Raw genomic sequence first — 18943 nt, forward strand, 5'->3', positions numbered from 1 at the left:
TTTTTATCTACAGACATCGCAGGTTGCCTTCAATGGAGGCTGTTGAACCATCATGTCTCTCTAGTAGCCCAGTACAGACAAACCAAACACTCGCTCTAGATAGGACCGTTTTTTGTGACATTTCTTGTAGCCACTGTAGTTTCTCCTTCCTGCTTGGAAGGGAATGGTGAAGTGAGGCAGTTGCAATCTGCAAATACATCACTAGATGCCACTAAATCCTACACACTGGTCCTTTTAACAGGACCATTAAAACAGTAGTCATTTTTCTTAATGCCTGCCACAAGTGCCGCCAGAATAAACACAAAATAAGAGTTCTGCGTTGCTGTTTCAATTTCAAGAATACTGAATTCATGACAATCACTTCTGTTCCATCATACGCAGATCTAAGTCAGTTTGTCATGCTGTGACAAAACTTGTGGAAATCCAGACATCCAGACAATTAAAGTTTTTTTTAAGTATAGAGTGATTTGTTAGAACTGCAAATTGTTAGTAGACGTTGAATCAGGGTTTACAAGCAAAAACATGGCTAGTTTGCAAGGGGTGCTCACACATGAAGGAAATAAAAAAAACAAAAACCTGGATGTCTGGACATGCAGACACAGAGGTGCTATGACCGCAAAATCCAGTCCAAGCTGTGTAGCTGACTTTGGAATAGTAAAAGCTGAATATAGAGATCATTATCAGAAGAGTGTGGTTTATGAACAAAAACTTATAATTGGTTAGAAGAGGAAAGTAATTTAAAAAAGAGCTTATTTCACCATGAATCTCCTTGTCTAGCACTCAGCAGGTGTTCCTTTACACATTCTCTCCCCTGCACGTATATCTCATTACCACACTATCATCCTGCTAACATAAGAAGCCATGTAAACAGTCTGCTAAACACAACCTCTTTGCATGTGAAAACAGAAAAATTGATATTTCTGAACTTCTTTATTTGCATACAAACATCAAGGTTGCTCTCCTATAATTGTCTCAGAGCATATACATTATGCACGTGTAATTGCAGCTTCTGACCAAGCATGCATGGTTATAAAATGGCTAATCGGTAAAGAGGAAAAAAACACATGTCCATATCCAGGCCAACTTCTGTTTTCATCAGCCCAAAATGTTTCCATTGAAGAGGGCTTTAGCCTGAGCCCAGTCCAATCAAAAACCACCATGTTTGGATTTTACTAAATGGATCCATTCTGCACAATACTGTGGCTGTATGGCATGTATGAGAGACCTCAGCTGCATTTACAGAAATGACTATGCCATCAAACAAAGGTTCAATATCTACCACTTGTCAGTTAATAAATTATGATAATTGTTATTTTATATTGAGTTACTTAAAGGTTATATATTAAAAATTTACTTGCCACTAGGTGTCGTACTAGAGCACCAGCATCTCAGACCAAAACAATGACAGAAATAAAAATAACATTGACCTAAACCGCCTTGTTGATCTTTGTCAGGGCCTGAATTGGTCCGGTACTCACCAGTACTGAGTACTTTCTGATTTTTGTCCACACGAGTACCCTTACTTCTTATTGAGCATCACCACCTCTGGTGGGCATGGCTGTACCCACCATTTAGGTCATCGGTATTTTTTCCAAAAGATTTGTCACAAAAGTCGAGAAATAATTTGATTGAATAATTGGACATAGGTATTTCTACAACCCTGCGTACAACAATGGTGGTGACGTACTCCTAAACAAACAAGTGTTTGGTTTGTCCCTTGTGGGCTACTGTAGAAAGTTCCATAGAACAGGACCCGCTCCCTCTGTAGATAAAAACAGCTCATTCTAAGGAAATGAAAATTCAACGATTCTTATATCGAGCTGATTATACACTAATGAAAACATATCTATGAATATTATATTCCATTTCTGACAATGGATCCTCATAAATGTTACACACTGGACCTTATAAATGTTGTGGTCAGAGTGATGTTGCCAAAACATTGTCTGCACGAAAGTAGACAGAAATGAAATCTATGGAAATGTTTTTGGTGTGTGTGGTTCAGTTCAAAATCCAATCACACTATCCTCTGCTGATTTGTTAGATGGTCATGCTCACAATTTCTGCCCAAATCCGGTTATCGTGAAAGTTATAATGTCCATGTTTAGAAATAGGCTGACGTTACTCTCATTTGATTTTATTGCATGTTTTATTTTAGTAAATTTGACAGCGCTAGTTGAGACACAACATAAAACAAGGAAAGAAAGATGCAACATGTCACACCCTTGCTCTTTTTAAAACATGAACTCCGCTCTCTAATCTGACTGATTGCTGGTCTCTAGTTTTGTCTGTAATAAACGTCTATACATATCTATCACAGTAGCATCAAGATTCAACCTCGAACAAGAACAGCATTAATAAACAAACACAATTCAGATTTTCTCAGTGTTGGCACTGCAAAATGTGTTTTCATTTTACTGTACACATTTCAGACTGCTCCTAGCCTGGACACACTCCAGGCTAGGAGCCTGAGTGGAATAGAAAATGAGTGGAGACATTAAAACAGGAGAGCAGAGTGTAATAAATAATGTCTGAGTCCAGGGTCTTGGGGCAGTCTAAAAATAGATTTCATGGACAATACATGAGATAGCCAAGTCCTTTCATCTTGTTGTATTATCTCTTCAATACCATACAAACAGCTGTGGTTTTCCACCTATATTACAGTACATTCAAGGTGGTGTGTGTGTATGTGTGTGTGTGTGTGTGTGTGTGTGTGTGTGTGTGTGTGTGTAAGTGAGTGAGTGGAAAGCAGTGTTTCAGTTCATAGCTTTATGGTTGAGTTTTAGTACAATGTACTACAATCTTTTCTATACAACAGCATTTAACAGAATTCATTTACTCCGATGTTTCATTTGCTTTATTTTTGTTTGGGTGTGTGTACATGCAAAAAAGAGGGTGTCGGCATATAAAATACTTTATAATTTTTATTTTGTTTATTCGGAAATGCTGTTTGCTTCCGCATATTTACGTATTTTTGTTAAAAAGCTATAGCAGCTGGGGAGGACTCGCAGTAGCCAATAGCGCTTTTGGTTACAGTCCAGCAGCTGTATTGGACCCATTAGCTGACTAGGTGCTTTTTTAGTTGTGTCTTTTTTGGTTTCTTTTTTTTTGTAAGCTGTACAGCTAATGGCATGAGCATCCAATTCATTTCAAAGTTTAAGATTGATTGATGGATGGATGTCATGATATCATTGATTGAATTGGTTAGTTCATGTGTAAGCACACGTTATATTTTGTTTTACACAAAGTAAAAATTATTGGATTTTGATATAAAAAATCCATCGTTTTTTTAATTTTACAAAATATTTTCTCAAAGTGCTTAGTGTCAGTTGGTTGAACAGTGGCTATATGGAATAAAACCTGTAGCGTTTAGCTTCTCCTCTCAAGCTAAACCCAGACAGTGAACAGTATTTTAGTGAATAGGAAAGTGAATCTATCTTCTGAATGGGTTACTGCTCTGTGAGGACTGTGAGTGGTAATGCTAGGCGAGCAGAACAACAGAGCTTTTTAAAGTTTAATTACAGATGTAATGTTTAATGTTTAATGTAGTGTTTCAGATGGCATACTATGTGTGAACAGGTAAACATGCTTTTTCTGCTAGCCTCACAATATATGGGAAAACCCCTATATATAGACTGCAGTAAACTAATGGAGAGATATGGAGCTCTTACCATTACTGAACTGATATACAGTAACAACAGCAACCCTCTCTGCCGGCTGTATATTTAGACAGTTTACAGTCACTGGAGCTTGACAAAGATCCAGACTGTGGCAGATTTTTTACACAACAGGAAAGCTCCCATTAAACCTCAATTTTATATGATCTTAACTTGTGAATTTATTGCTCCACTTTATCTAATGGGCCAACAGCCATTGGAGCTTCTCCAGCTGTTCCTCTGTCTGATAACACAGGGTCAAAGGAAAAAAAAGTCGTGAATCCTGGGCCTTTATTCACGTCATGCACCAGTGAAGTAATATGTGTTTGCTGTGTTGGCTAATAAGGCCAAAACTTCTCGCTGTCTTCTGTTTTTATCTATTTCTTTTTTAGAAATCTCTACTTCTTATCCTTGTCAATGATTTAATTTATGTCTGTCTGGATTCAAATGAGCCTCTGTGGCCTGGCTCCAGAGGCAGACAGAAAGCGTGCGTGCGTGCATGCGTGTGTGTGTGTGTGTTCGTTCTGACACATGAAGGAGCTCTAACTTTCACCTCACATGCCTGTGTGAAAGGCTGATTGGTTGTTTTTTAAACATTTTTGGCCACTCATATATACTTGCGCAGTCAATCTGCTTTAAGATAATCTGTTTTCCAACAGTACTCGAGTCCAGTGATCGCTGATGTCTCAGATCCAATAGTTTAGCTGTCTAATCCAGAACTTAATTTCACAGGTGTTCTGTTTATCCTTGTACATTATGTAATGACTCAACAAAATGTAATCCTTTTTTTTTAATTCAATATGTAATAACAGCCACATTTTGTAATAAACAGCCTGAATATGTAATACGTTTTCCACATTTTGTAATAAATTATCACACATTTTAGTGGCTATTACAAAGAGTTACACTTTTATGAACTGAATTTTGAAAAAGCTGAAACTTTTTGATGGTCTTTTTGGAGAGTCCTGTCAAAAGACCATAGCAGTTGTCAACCCTGCTAGAAACAATACATTTTGTTATTTATGAAACTCACTGTCATGTCATGTCACTGTGTTACAGGTATTGCTTATCTGGGTGGTGTCTGCAGTGCCAAGAGGAAGTGTGTGTTAGCGGAGGACAATGGACTCAATCTGGCCTTCACCATCGCTCACGAGCTGGGACACAAGTAGGTTTCACTGCGCTCGTTTTTAAACAAGTGCATTTTGACAACGCGTTGTGTTAAAGTCCATGTTGCTGTTGTGAGGACAGTGTGAAAGTGTACCAGTTTAGAGTGATAAGGCAAAGACATTATTCTAATCAAAAACTTCCTTAACTTGTCAACGTTAAAACTATTGGCTTTACAGTTCTGGTGAAAATGGTTCTGACGTAGCAAACATTTTACTCACGTGACTGATGTGCTGTTTCCACCCTGCCAGGCTCCTCATCTCCCATGGCTCTATAATACATCCATGATCGCTGCACACAGATCTGATAGAACCTTCCTCACATTAATACATGAAACAAACAGAGATGTCATATTTCCATTGTGTTTTTTGCATAGTTTTTCACTGTTTGAGGTGTAATTGCGTCGTCTTGTTGTGCCCTCTTTTTCTGGTTTTTGATTAGAGACTTGCTGCTGCCTACTGCTTGTCTTGACTCACGTTTACTTTTTCTGATTTAGACGAAATTCAGTTAAAATTTGCAACATATTTGCGTGGAATTATGTCCAATGTAGAGTTCAGTACAGACCTTGTTCCACCTCCACCATGCCCACAGTTCAAACAGACCCAGCTCTCCGAAACCTATGGCTCTGTAAGTATGGAGTGAAGGTGGAAAATCTCACTCAAGGATAACAAGCAAACTGTATTTGGATACACTTTGTGCTGGAGAGCTTTTCTGTGTCTTTTGTCCACAAACAGTCAGTGGACGAGTTCCCTGACTGATGTTTGCTGTGACAACAAGCACTGGCTCTCGGCGTGACACATCAGACAGACTGATTTCCAAAGTTACCAGGAACTCCAGCTTCTCTTCTATTCATCCAGACCCTCTGCCTTTTCTGTCTTCTCTCTGTATATAATACTTGGAATGATCACAAATGAAATATTCCCTCGTGGTGACCTAGAGTATATTTGCTTGTGGTCATCTCCGTTTAGGTCACTAAACAAATCTCAACTCATGGTCCACTCGCTAACTTTTTCAGAGCCTATAACTGCCTCTCATGGTCTTCATCAGCAAATGGAACTGGCTCAGGTGTCGTCATGTTGCTCATGTGATGACAAGTGATCATATATGGGAGGAAGATTGTAACCCGTCTCAGTTGTCCAACCCATATACAACCACCTTATCATGTGATCAACGATCGGTTGAAGGAGAAGTAACATCACTAGTATCCTATATATCTTCTCAGCCTTATTGTCTACTACACATTGTGCTTGTATGAGAAAGCAGTACCAATGTTAACCCATGTTTCTGAATGGATTAGCATGTTTATAACTTCCCTGCTCCATAATAAACTATGTGCCGAAGGTTTACCATTCAAGAGCCAAATTGAAATGTATTTCTTTTAAACTCCTCAAATTTAAAATAGTCTATCCTTTTACCAGAAGACATTTCCTCAAAGGGTGAAAATAATCACTCAAGTTAATCAAAGCATTTTGGTGACGTTTTAAAAATGAAGAAAGAGATGGGAAGTAGTCAATTTCCAGCCCAGTCTCAGGCCAAAGTGTGTAGTCTTGCCGGATACTGTATCATTGTTACGTTTTGCCTCATCTAGATGTGAAAAGTACACACTTGTATGATGGTTTAATATAACAAGGGAGAAAAGCTGTTTATGGAGGATGAACGGGTGAATAAATGGGTCACACAAGCACAGGAGAACACTGTTCGAGTCCTGTGTGAAACCAAAGGTCCATGTTGACTTATTTTAATCTACGTATGCAAATTTACTTACGTAACTAACATCAGGTATATAACGTAACTTACAATCTTTTCCTAAACCTACCCAAGTAGTGTTTTTGCCTAAACCTAACCAAACTAAGACCTCTGCTTTATTTTGAAAATGGAACCAGATGTTGCGTATTTGTTATTGCTAAGCTGGCACCTACGTGAGACAAAACGTGTGACAAAATGTGACACTGCCAACTTAGACCAGCATGTGTATTACATGTAGAGAGAGAGAGTAGTAGAGAAAATAGCTCATACAAACAACCAAACAAAACAATAACACATAAAGTTAGTGCTATTGCTTTACCATTTAAGGTTAGAAATTCTAAAGGAATCTAAACTCTTTTAAATTTTATTTTATTTATTTATAAATATGGGTTCTGGAGGCTGATACCCAATATTAAAAGCCTTGCAGTGTGGGCAAACAAAGGGACTGGGACAACCATGTGAGCGAATCTCAACTGATTATCTCCTTACTCTGTGTGGCAGCAAGATGTCTGTTATAGTTGGAAACATTCAGTCCACACATAAAGCCCTCATTGACAGCCCAGCTACACAGAGCTAATGCCAGCTTCACCTGGAAATCATGCCAGAGTGTATGAACCTTTGTGGCAGCTTTGTGCCTGTGCCAGGCCCCTCAGGAGTTATCATAGTTTTCATCGAGCAGCTCTGCTCCAGCTTTGGGGGCCAGGAAAGGTAACAAGCTGGCACACACTGCGTCTGACTGCTGCCCATGCACTTTATGGAAGCAGTGTTACCTAAGCACACATACTGGCACCTCCACACACGCACACTAAGGAATTATTGTCTTGTGTGTCAAGTAGTAATTAAAGCACTAAAGTGCTTGTACAATATTTGTCACAGTATATCTTACTTAGAACTGCCCCCCGATCAAGGGGGGTATAAGTGCAACATAAGAGTTAAACGGTTGTTAAAAAGTGCTGACTAACCCAAGTGAAGCAAACAAACAAAAATACATTTACGAAACTCCATAGGAGGAAAAAACAGTGTAAAAGAAAATGGCAGCTCACCCCTACAACTTAATAATAATAATAATGATAATAATGATAATAATAATAATAACAACAACAATAATACTATTTATAAGCGCTTTTCTAAATACTCAAACACACTTTACATAAACACTTCAGTGCTATTCACAAAAGTTGGAATATTGTACCCACAAAACTTACACCAACACTTACAGCTAACCAACTTGGGCTCTCAGCCCTGTAATATCTCACAGTCCTAACACACACAGTAACTGCAAAAGGGTTTGGAGGCCATTGATAGAACCAAGGTGCTGCTGTCAAACCAGGGCATTTTCAAAAGGAAGGATGTCGTGAATGGACCAATCAGTAGTAGACACTCCCCAGGCTGAACCCACAAATCCAGTCAGAGACAGGCACTTCTAGGATGACACTTTTAATCTTCTGTAATTATCCCTTTTTTTCCCTCCTATTATCAATATGAATGTCAATATCTTATCTAACATCACATATCTACTCTACTCTCATATCTAATTTGCTTTTCACACCACAAACAACTACACTTGCTCATTTGGTCTGGACCAAAGAAGAAACTAAATTGCCTTTTTGTTCTGACGTCATCCTGTGGTCCACTAACTTGTTTATTTATGTTCTCTGGGATCAGAGTTAACAAAGAAATAACTGATGGGCATTGTTAATAGCATATTATTGGGCTGTTATAAATGATGACAAACCGCTGGTAACGGGACCAGAGGCATTGTGTACCGCAATAGTACAGTTACAGGAATGGATTTCTGTGGGAAGTCGCCAAAGTGCACGTAGTTGGAAACAAGCACAACACACAACATTTTGAACTATTTGAACCTTTCTGTTGTGAAAATGTGATGCGCATATGTGTTACCAGGGTTACAGATTTTTCTTGCAGAAAATGAAACACCACCTTTTTAGATCGCTTATTATGAGGTAACTTCCATAATACCTTTCTGTACATGGTCATGGTAGAGTGGAGCATACTTCCAGTAGAGATCAAATCAATGAGTCCTATCAAAGATTAGGGTCAGGGTTATGCATGTGGGACACCTAGAGAGGTGGCTACACTCTAAGATGGGACTGGCCGCTTTATTGGATGTGGGGGTGCCGGTTTATTTATCAAGGGAATTGGTGGGGAATAAGTGTGGCCTATGCAGATATGTACAATGAGTGTGATGATGTTAACCGTGCAGTTTATTTTTATAGGGAAAGATGTATTGTTTTTTTTATGTGGCCTTGTGTTGGTTCAGTGCCTTAGTCATCTGTGACTTGCGTTACCATCTCCTCATCCTGGAAAGACGACCACACTGGAAATAAGTATTCTTCTAACTTTTTTGTATCCTTGACATTTTTTGTGCATGTACATGTATGAATTTGTTGCATGTGTACAGAGTATACATGTAGCCTGCAGTGTTCACAATGCAGATTGATCCCAAATTTAACCGGACTGAAAAAGGCAAATGAACCAGAGTTTGTTTGTTCCAAACCAGGCTAATGGGTTGAGAAATGAGGCAAGCTTTTGCACAAAGATTGGTATAGCAGTGAATATTGATATGAATATAGTGGAAACTGATGAATACGTATTTGGTTACATCCCTGGGTACATGACGTTTTCATGTTTAATTTTATCTTAATGCAGACATGATGTTCTGTTGTGGATCTGTTGTGCTTTATGTACTATAATAATTAAGCCATTTAATGTCTATCTGAAAAGAGAAGATAAACAGTAATGTCTGTTGGAGTGTTTAAGATAATGTGGCTTATCTGTTCTGGCTTGAATGGTCCTGGCCCGGTTGGACGGTTCTCAGACACTGATGTATTCCCTCTGCTTTGAAGGCACTGCATTATCCTGTGCAGTGGATGAGTCCTGAAATGTAATTCTATACTGCTTTCATTTCAACCAGGGGAAAAGAGTCTGCACTTGTAATTTATTAGTTTCTGAGTCTGTGCCTGGAGTTCAGACTAGGATGTTGTTTTTAATTTGCAAATGTAGGTCATGGCTTTGGGTGGAAACACACACACACACACACACACACACACCTACACACTTACACACACACAGTTACTGTGCCCAAGTAAAGTCCTCCCTGTTTCAACACACACTCCATCCTCTGTTGATCTCTATTTGTGACTCACACACAGACATGCATTGTGTGTGCACAGATCCACTGTGGGTAAGAGATCCTTCCTGTCAGAGTTTCCCTCAGGCTCTGCTCCATCAATATGTTGCAGGTGTGTTACTGTAAGATGTGCTGCTTGTTGAAGGGACTACACTGCACAGTATTGTTTTTTCATTGTGTTGTAAGTGTGTGTCCTGCAGCTCTGTGCTTACAGTCCCAGTTGCTTAAGAACAATTAAAATCTGGATTTTTTTAGACACTGTTTAAAATATCCATTTTCTTTCAGTACAGTATATGTATATGTACACGTTGTTGCTTTCAAGCTGAATCCAAATGTACAGTTTAAGTACAATTATCTTCAGTTTAGCCAGGGATCCACTGAGGTGATCACAAATGTAGCTGTAGCCACGATATTACCAAAAGTCGCCTAGCACCATAATAAGATATCCATAAGCAACTTATTCTAACAAAATGAGTACTCACTAATACATACACATGCTAAATAATGTCAGTGCAAATCCATCAAAACAATTCCAGTAAAAATCTCCAGTACACCATGCTTTGTTCACCTCACAAATATCTTATCTTTATCAGGGTGGTGTGGTCTTGAATTTGTACGAATTTGCCAGTACATTAATTCAGCCCAAACCCGTTTTTGCAGTGTTAAACTAGCAATGTAGTTACACAAAGACGCAGCAACGCGGGCGTTATTTTTTATTCCACGAAGACCCACACCTACTCTGCCTCTGATTGGCTTTGACCCTGACATTTTTTTCTAACTCTAACCATCTCACTCTTCATGCCTAAACCTCCCCAACCAAACCAACTAAGGCAATAAACACTCGCCAATCAAAAGCAGAATAGGGCGGGTCTTAACGGAATGCCGGTGGAGAACAAAATCAAGTTACGGTGTATACCTAGATTCACCAGGACGTGGTGGTATGTGGATACAACAGCCTAGGAGCTGAGACATGATCATAATTTCAGCTGCACCCGAAAGTCAATGATTGGAGTCATCTTCTCTCAGTGAAGTCAGCTACACCACTTTTGAAGCAGACATTGGTCCAACCTCCTCGCCTCGCCTGCTTTCCACTGTGGTTGACTCTTGGGCTGACAGCGCTGTCAGCAGCCCTGCACCAGAGATGGTCAGTGGTGCACTGGGATCTTATAACTGAACTATGAGCAGGACACTTTTACTTTCTCTGACTGGGTGGAAATCTGATGTTTTTTACATCACAGATGACAAAGACAGGAGATTGGGTACAGCCCTAATATATATATTTTAGGCTGTCTAAGCAGAGAAACAATGAAGGAGAAGGTAATGACACATAAAACAAAGCTGGAGTGGAGGAGAATTTGATGAAAACGCACACCTTACTCACAGCTTGTATATACTGATCTCACCATAGCCATATATCTACAGAAAGGATGCTTGAAAGTAAATCGACAAGTACTGAGACAATGGCTGGTTGACGTTCAACTCTACTACTCTTTGACATTGTCTATTTATCCATGTCTTGTCTGCAGCATGGGAATGAGCCATGATGACGACCACGCCACCTGCACTGGTCATTCTCACATCATGTCTGGTGAGTGGGTAAAGGGAAGAAACCCCAGCGACCTGTCATGGTCCTCCTGCAGCCGCGATGACCTGGAGAACTTCCTAAGGTGAGACACAGCTAGGTGCACCTGAGGTTGATCTTAAAGACATTTTTTACATTAAAATGTTGGTCTCTGCTTCCCCTCCCTGTTGTGTGCAGTGTCAAGTCACTTTTCTTGACAATATTAATATTGCTAACAGTCACCAGAGTCTTGAAGTTATTGTGGTCTGCACACTAAGTGATTGATCAATACCAGGGGGTCACACACTACAAGATCTTAACGAGGATTAATCCCGAAGTCTGTCTGGTCTACTAACTGTGTTTCATCAGGAGTCATTACCAGGAGTTGTTTGATTAGGAAAGTAGTTTAAAAACATGCACACAAGGGGAAACCATACTGCCATTAGAACCTGAGTAGCTTATAATTAGCCTAAACAGGCCATAGCTTGTTGCAGGGCTCAAGATATTTAGCTCACTAGATATTTTTTAGGTTTCTGCGAGGCATCGGCGAGCCCTCTGAACACGTCTTTGAACAGAGTGATCGTCCTTATGAAAAGAAGCGCAGATTTGCCTCTGCTCTGGGGGAATTTGCAGATAATGTCCAAAAAATGGCAGGTGGAAAATCAAGGCTAAAATCATGTAGTGTAAACTCAGCATAAACTAGCAAGCTCAACAACTGCTAATAATTGCAAATAGGTTAATCTGTAGGTGCAAAAGTTACTTACTATAGGACACACTACATTAAAACATTTAACTGCTGTTAGCTTGATAGCTACTCTGGCTCGCAACTGTGACTGCAAGGGTGTAATGCTGATGAAGTTGGGGGACACAATAAATCCTGATCTAGGGGTATTTAAATACCATTTTCTATATTTGTGAATGCTCTTATCCTATTCCCAGCCACTTGCTTTTACTATACTGTCAGAGAAGTGGTTAATAAACAGAAAACACTGTTTATTTAATCCATAATAACCCTACTGAACATCACATGCTGTGGTATTCTCTAGTCACACTGTCTGAGACTAGCAGCATGAGTGTGTTCATTTGATTACTGTCCTGGCGTATGCTTGTGTTGCATCAGCTATGCAGAGTTTGTCATCTAATGTAAAATAAGCAGTGGACCCATTGTTAGATTATCGGTAGAATGGCTACTGAAAAAGTAGGGAGGACATGTCCCTAGCTCTCTCTCTGTCTTTCTCTCTCTCTGTTATATACACCCACCCAGCTGGACTGCCAAGTGTGCCGACAGTGTCAGCGTGTTGCCAGGGCTCTCTGTGGGGCCGGTATAAGCTGCACCACTGTGAGCCAATGGTGGCCTTTTTTACTATAGCATAATGGTGAAAGAATGGAAAATGTAACTCAGTCCTGCTCTGCCCAACAAAGGCCACTCCAGCATCTTACTGAATTTGCGAATTGCACGGAATAGTGAATGTGACTATATGCATAAACACACCGCTATCCTATCCCTAGGACATTCCTAACCATAACCCTAAACCTAATCAATTCATGCTGCGACTTCAACCTAACCTCAAGTCACACCTTAGCCCTAACTCTTGCCAGGACCTCATAAAAGGACGTTTTGCCGCATTAGGACCGGTCTTTGGGTCCATGAGGCTCTTATACTAGAAAAGGTCATAGAAAAATAAAATTGTCAGCAATACAGAATTTAATTTTAACATAATTTGTGAATAATTTTCCTATGTCTTTTTTATTTTTCCACGTCCCTGGCCATGGTTGAACTGTTGTTATTGAATGTTTATTCCTAATCACTTCAATTAATAAAGAGGGGGGGGGGGGGGAACTATCTCATAGTACCTACATGGACTGGAGGTATTACGCTGGAGTCAGCAGTCATTGAGCATGTCGGCAGGATTCACTTTTCATTTAATTTCTTTGAAACAAACACTCAGCAGCAGCCAGCAGATACACTGCACCAAGTTCAAGTGAGTTAACTTTACTGCTCAAAAATAGCCGTTTTGACATCTATCTGGCCAGGAATCTGTTCCACACTATTTACAGAGAAATTCCCTCCCTACATTGGCTGGGTGCTTAGTTCTACTATTGCTCTTCTTGCATCTTTATTATTATGCATGTTGGCTCAATGGAAAGGCTTTGCTGCACTGAATGGAACCTTAACTAGTATCATTGGTAACAGCTGTGTTGACATGAAATATTATGTCAAAATGGATGCTGTGATAAAAAAAACTGTGACAAATGTTTGCAAATGTTTTCTGAACTCTGGAAAGAACAAAACACAGTAACATGTTTAACTTTATAGGACTGTTAGCGGAAGGTTTTCGTTATGAAACGTTTTAAGAATGTAACATTTGTATTGTTTTACAGTAATGCTATTATAACCTCAGATTAAATGTTCGAGGAACTCTTTAAAAACTACCCACTAAAATGTTCCTGAAATGCTTTAACATTTAAAACATTCTACCATAGCGGTTATACCCACAGGAAAAATGTTCTAGGAATATTTAAACATTTCAGCGACCTGCCTACCCGCAATACACAATGTAGTTTGCAAGTTCAAAACACTATGATGTGCTCTCCCAACTCACCTGCAGGAAAAAGGTCCAAGAGTGAGCCATCTGACAGCTTGCCTACCACCGGTAACATGCTTTTATAGTCCTCACATTCTACAGAGTTGGATTTATCAACCTCCATTAAACAGCATGTTAATGTACCTACAAATGTCACTACTTTGGTCACTTTAGATGCTGGTGTTGTCCTTATTTCTCAATACCACAGCTAACAACACACTGTCTGCTATAGCACAGATTGTCTACTTTGCCTCAAGCTCCTTTGACTCCAGTACTGAGGCTCAGCCTGCCAGCCTCTGTCAATCAAACATATCAGCACACCCCCCAGCCGCCAACAGGAGAATTTCTGATATTTAAATAGTATGTTATATGAAGACAAAAGGCAGTAACTACAGTTCTGGTCAAACTTGAGGTATGACTGAAACTGAACTTTTAAATGTCTGTTTTATTTTCAGTTCAATCTTGCTCTATCTTAGAGAAAACAATTTTTGCAGGTTTTTTGCAGTGACTACAAAATCCAACCAAAAACCCAGGGCAAACTGCGCTTCTTCGCTTTTCTCAGAGTTTCGTCTACAGCTACTGCGGCTTTAGTGTCTGTAAATGTATGCTACACGATTTCAGGACAATGTAGGGAATCAAAATGATTGGAATCTTTGTATTTTCCACTGGGTACTCTTACTGACTTCATCTGTTATTAGCTGAGCCAATTGTAGTACAATGTAATGACAGATTGGATATTACTGTGATATAGGGGAATATCATTCTAAAAGCAGGTTTACATAGTTTAACAATTATAATAAATGTGTCAAGACATCGTCATAGGTTTAACCTCACAAAATACTTCATTTAGATAAAACACAATTTCAGCATTTTACATGCAGTAAGCCTTTGTAGGGCTATGTAAAACTGTTAACAATACACTTAAGAACCACATTGACATTATTTTTGACTGTAAAAAGGGATGACTGTGAATGTGATTTCAGATGGACTTCAGTACAAAAGTATTAGTGGCTAAATGTTTTTAAAGTACCAAAAGTAAAAGTCTTCAAGAAAAATTATTCTCCACTGGTTTGAACCTTGAAGTGAAGCATCCCCCTGTTAGACTCCAACCTCTGAGTAACGTCTGGCCACTGGCCATTCAACTAAAAGGCTAAAACTGAAAGAAGCTGAGAGCCTGACAGGCAGATATGGGTGGGGTATCACATGTTTAGTATCTGACAGACATCTAAAGAACATCACAAGGGCCAGTTTCCAACTGAGTGAATGTAAAATCAGGAGTTATGCTAAAACACCTGTTTTACATTTGTGAATCTGTCCCTGCATGTGTTCTTTACTCATTTAATGAGTCAGTGTTGTGCACACATAGTTACAAGTGGTGTCCTCATTTAGAAGGCACTACCTGTTAATAGCAGCCCGCAGTGGGTCACAGTGTCTGTTGCTCTGCAGTAATACAGCAGATTGACTCCCCTCGGTAAATAAAGTTCTTACAAAATCTTGCTGTTTGAACTACGCTGCTCACTCACCTGCTCTTCGATGTAGTTGGCATGTAAATTGAAGATTTAGGGAGTGTGAGTAGTTGTCTGATTTATTATGCTTGTTTGCCATTATTTTTGTTTCATTTAACCTCTTTTACTCCTGATTGGGAGAGTGAAAAAAAATATTTTTAATAATTTTTAACTGTTCTGATATGAGAATCTAACATTGGCAATTGTGGTTAATTTTTAAGAGCAGGTCAGCTATGAATCATAGGTTGGTGGTGTCATCCTTATACATGTTGAGGTATCTTCAAGCAAGACTAAGAACCCCCATATTGCTTCCAATTGTATGTGAAGGCACGGCACAATAACTGTAAGTCACAGGGCTTGCACATGCAGACTATAGACTGATGCAGACTGTAATACATTTACACCTACAGGCAACTTTAGGAGAAGTTATTAATGTTTTTTTGATTTCTTTTTTTTAGGATTAAAAACTATATGTAGTTACTCCCTGGTAGCTCACCTGGTAGAGTGCAGACCATGTGTCAATGCTCCATGAGTCCATAGCACAGCGGCCCTGGGTTCAAGCCTGGACCGAGGACCATTGCTGTCTGGGATCCCCTGTCCCTGTCTACTGTCCCTGTCTACTGTCCTGTCAAAAATAAAAATAAAAATAAAACGAATAACAAAAAACTGATATCTGATGCACCACAAGGAATTGTTGAGGGCACAGTTGGAGCAGCCTTGCAACATATAGCTAGCGCAAATGGAGACAGAAAATTCAGTTAAGTCATTAAAAATGAACCCCTTTTGAAAGTAGAACATTACAAGAGAAGCTCAGAGTGAAAGAACTTGGACCTGATCAGCCTAAACATTTTTATATCTGATACAGGTTATTTCATATCCCAATTAACGATATATATCACAATATAGTACATTTTCTGTAAATTAGATGAATAAAGAATTATATATGGGGGTCTTATATTATTTTAATTCTTCACTAACAACAATCATATTGTATAAAATCATATGTTCGTAGAGTGGCTGCATTCATAAATGTAGCTGGTGAACACAAATTCACATTTACTCATAGAACTGGAGTTATATCCAGGTAACACCAATTTATTACCTGTATACATGTTATGTGTTGAGTGTACTTGTTGTTGTCCTGTATAAAGAAGTGGGGCCAGTTATTACAGACCACAATCACAGATTAGAAATCATGAGGTACTTACTTTCTTCAGGGGTACTGTGCTTCTGAACCAGTTATAGTCAGGAGACACTTTAATCTCCTCCATCTGAGAACACATTCAGACACAAACATTCAGCAAATATAGAGACTGCAACTCCTAAACACTTAGTTCACTAATTCAGCCCTTAAGGTAGAATAAAACAAACACCTGACTTTTATTAACGCTAGCTTAACTGTAAACTGTTAAACATGGGTGTGTTGCCGCTAACACTCGTTACAGTGAGAATTCAATGACCAGTTATGTTTACTGTATCTGAATAAGATTTATGTCTAGTGTTACCGTGTTCGCTGTGGATTAGTCACCGTGTCCGAGGAATTTTAGCCATATCTAGGTAGCATTTTCTCCGGTTGCCTGCCTGGTCATATGACTACGGTGTCACACACTTCCGCAAAGCTTCTGCCGCCGCCTACCTACCTTAAGTTATTGCAGATTAGTATTATACTAAAAACCTTAGAATTTATTTATATTTATTATTTGAGTAACATGTTTATATGAATTAATCACATTAAATGGTTAAAATTGTATTAAAATCATTGTTGAGTGCTTGTAATATAGCATATTTTTTTGTGTTCGTTTTTATTAACTTCTTTAACTTACGTTCTTTAATCACTTGTCGAAAACTGTCACAGTGTCTTTGCCTCAGTTTATCTTTGACAAATTACAAAGTAAAACCGCCGCCGGATAACGCTTAAATTCTCTCCAACTGAATCCAGAAATAGGTAAAAATTGATTATATACTATGTTCTCAAAATGGGTTTATTTATTCTAATTTATCGATTCTTATTAATAAACTAAATAAAATAAAATAAAATTCCTGGCCTTTAACCAGCTTCAGCAAACTTCAAGTAATTCATTTAGATATCTGCTTTTTTTATACTTGTTGCAGTATTAATAAAATGAACCATATACAGTTAAATCATTGATCTTAAAATTTTTTTCATCTGGTATTTCTGAATTAAAACTTTTTAAATATCTAAGCCTAGGATTTGTTAAATATGTGATGCCAATTATGTAACCTCATTTGAGTCAGCCTGTATGAAGAAATTACATTTTCGCTATTCATTTAAAACATTAAATCAAAAATTAAAGTCAGAATTGTAATTAATGACTGTCTTGTTGTCGTGTCAGGTTGTTATATATGCTGTTTGATTGGTTGTTCACACTTGAATTTTCGATAATAAAAGCCTAAGTGTGTATGTTTATAGTTTTGGTAATGATTTTAATAATTGATTCATATGCTGCTCTCCGAGAAGGCGTATGTTTATATTAACATCAGCTTTTGGCAAAAAAATAACTCCTAAATATGTTGAGGTAGATCCAGTAATCTGTGACGAACAGTTGCAGTGGAGCTTATTTAGAATCTTTCGACAATTAAAGTTGGAGGCATTCAATGCAGTTTTCCACCTTTCTCTTTTCCTCTGATTGGATAGAAACGACAACATAAATCTTCTCTTGTTGCACAAGCATACAAACCACTCAATATGACGTCGCAGCAATACCCAGCATCCTCATCACATAGATTAATACGCTGACTGTCAGCTAATACCAAATATTACTTTTAATTTTTCATGATTTTTGTTCATTGCTATTTTGTGCAAACTATGATGAAGGTTGTGATATTTGTATCCTATGTGATGAAACAGCTACATTAAAATACTACGAACTCAATCGGATTATAATGAATGAAACTCTAACAGAGTGTCTGTAAATGAGCCTCCTCCTCTTATCATTTGATATCTGATGCAAATCTTCAGGTTGGTGTTGTCCAGTAGTCTTGTCCTGCTGTAGCTGCTCTTACTTTGTGTGAGCATCAGATGATCACTTTTCCAGCCTCAGATGATGAACCACACTCGAACGTGCTTCTGCTGGGTTCTCTCTGGATGCCCTGTTGAAAGTATCCTGCTATCTTGTCTGTTTTATCGTCTTCTCAGACACATACATGGACTGATGGTCGTGAGTCAAGTGATACACAGAAATCAATTCCCACATGAACTTTGTACTCACGGTTTCTATCTGTGCTTCCTCTATCCCCTTTCAATCTAATCAGTTCTGTTAATGTCAGTGTATGGACGTCATTTACTATCTCAGTTCAGTAGTGAAAACGCTGAAAGAACCCTGCTCAGGTTCTGTCCTGCAGGGATCTGGACATTGGCTGCTGTGTATATGAGCTGGACTCAGACACCTGCAGTAGAGAAGGGTGGAATTGATCTAAGATGGTTAAGGCTCCCCTAGGCCCGTGGTTTGGTCAGCTATGCACTGAAGTGATACGATCTATTGCAGCATGTCTTATTGTATGTTCTGGCAAGGAATAGGAAACTAGATCCAGAGTGATTGCATTGTGAGGCTAGG

General features: G+C 38.8%; 1 protein-coding gene across 1 annotated transcript in view; it reads left to right on the top strand.

Moving 5' to 3' along the window:
• The window catches only part of adamts17 (ADAM metallopeptidase with thrombospondin type 1 motif, 17), a 104906-nt gene that overhangs the window by 42671 nt on the left and 43292 nt on the right, over positions 1-18943 (top strand). Inside the window, exons 8-9 of the mRNA XM_035682220.1 lie at positions 4658-4821; positions 11244-11384. Of these exons, the coding sequence (XP_035538113.1) occupies positions 4658-4821; positions 11244-11384 (305 nt within the window). The remainder of the gene's footprint in view (positions 1-4657; positions 4822-11243; positions 11385-18943) is intronic.

This window comes from Morone saxatilis, unplaced genomic scaffold (genome assembly GCF_004916995.1).
Source record: "Morone saxatilis isolate NCDOM2014 unplaced genomic scaffold, NCSU_SB_2.0 Contig11, whole genome shotgun sequence".
Lineage (NCBI taxonomy): Eukaryota > Metazoa > Chordata > Actinopteri > Moronidae > Morone > Morone saxatilis.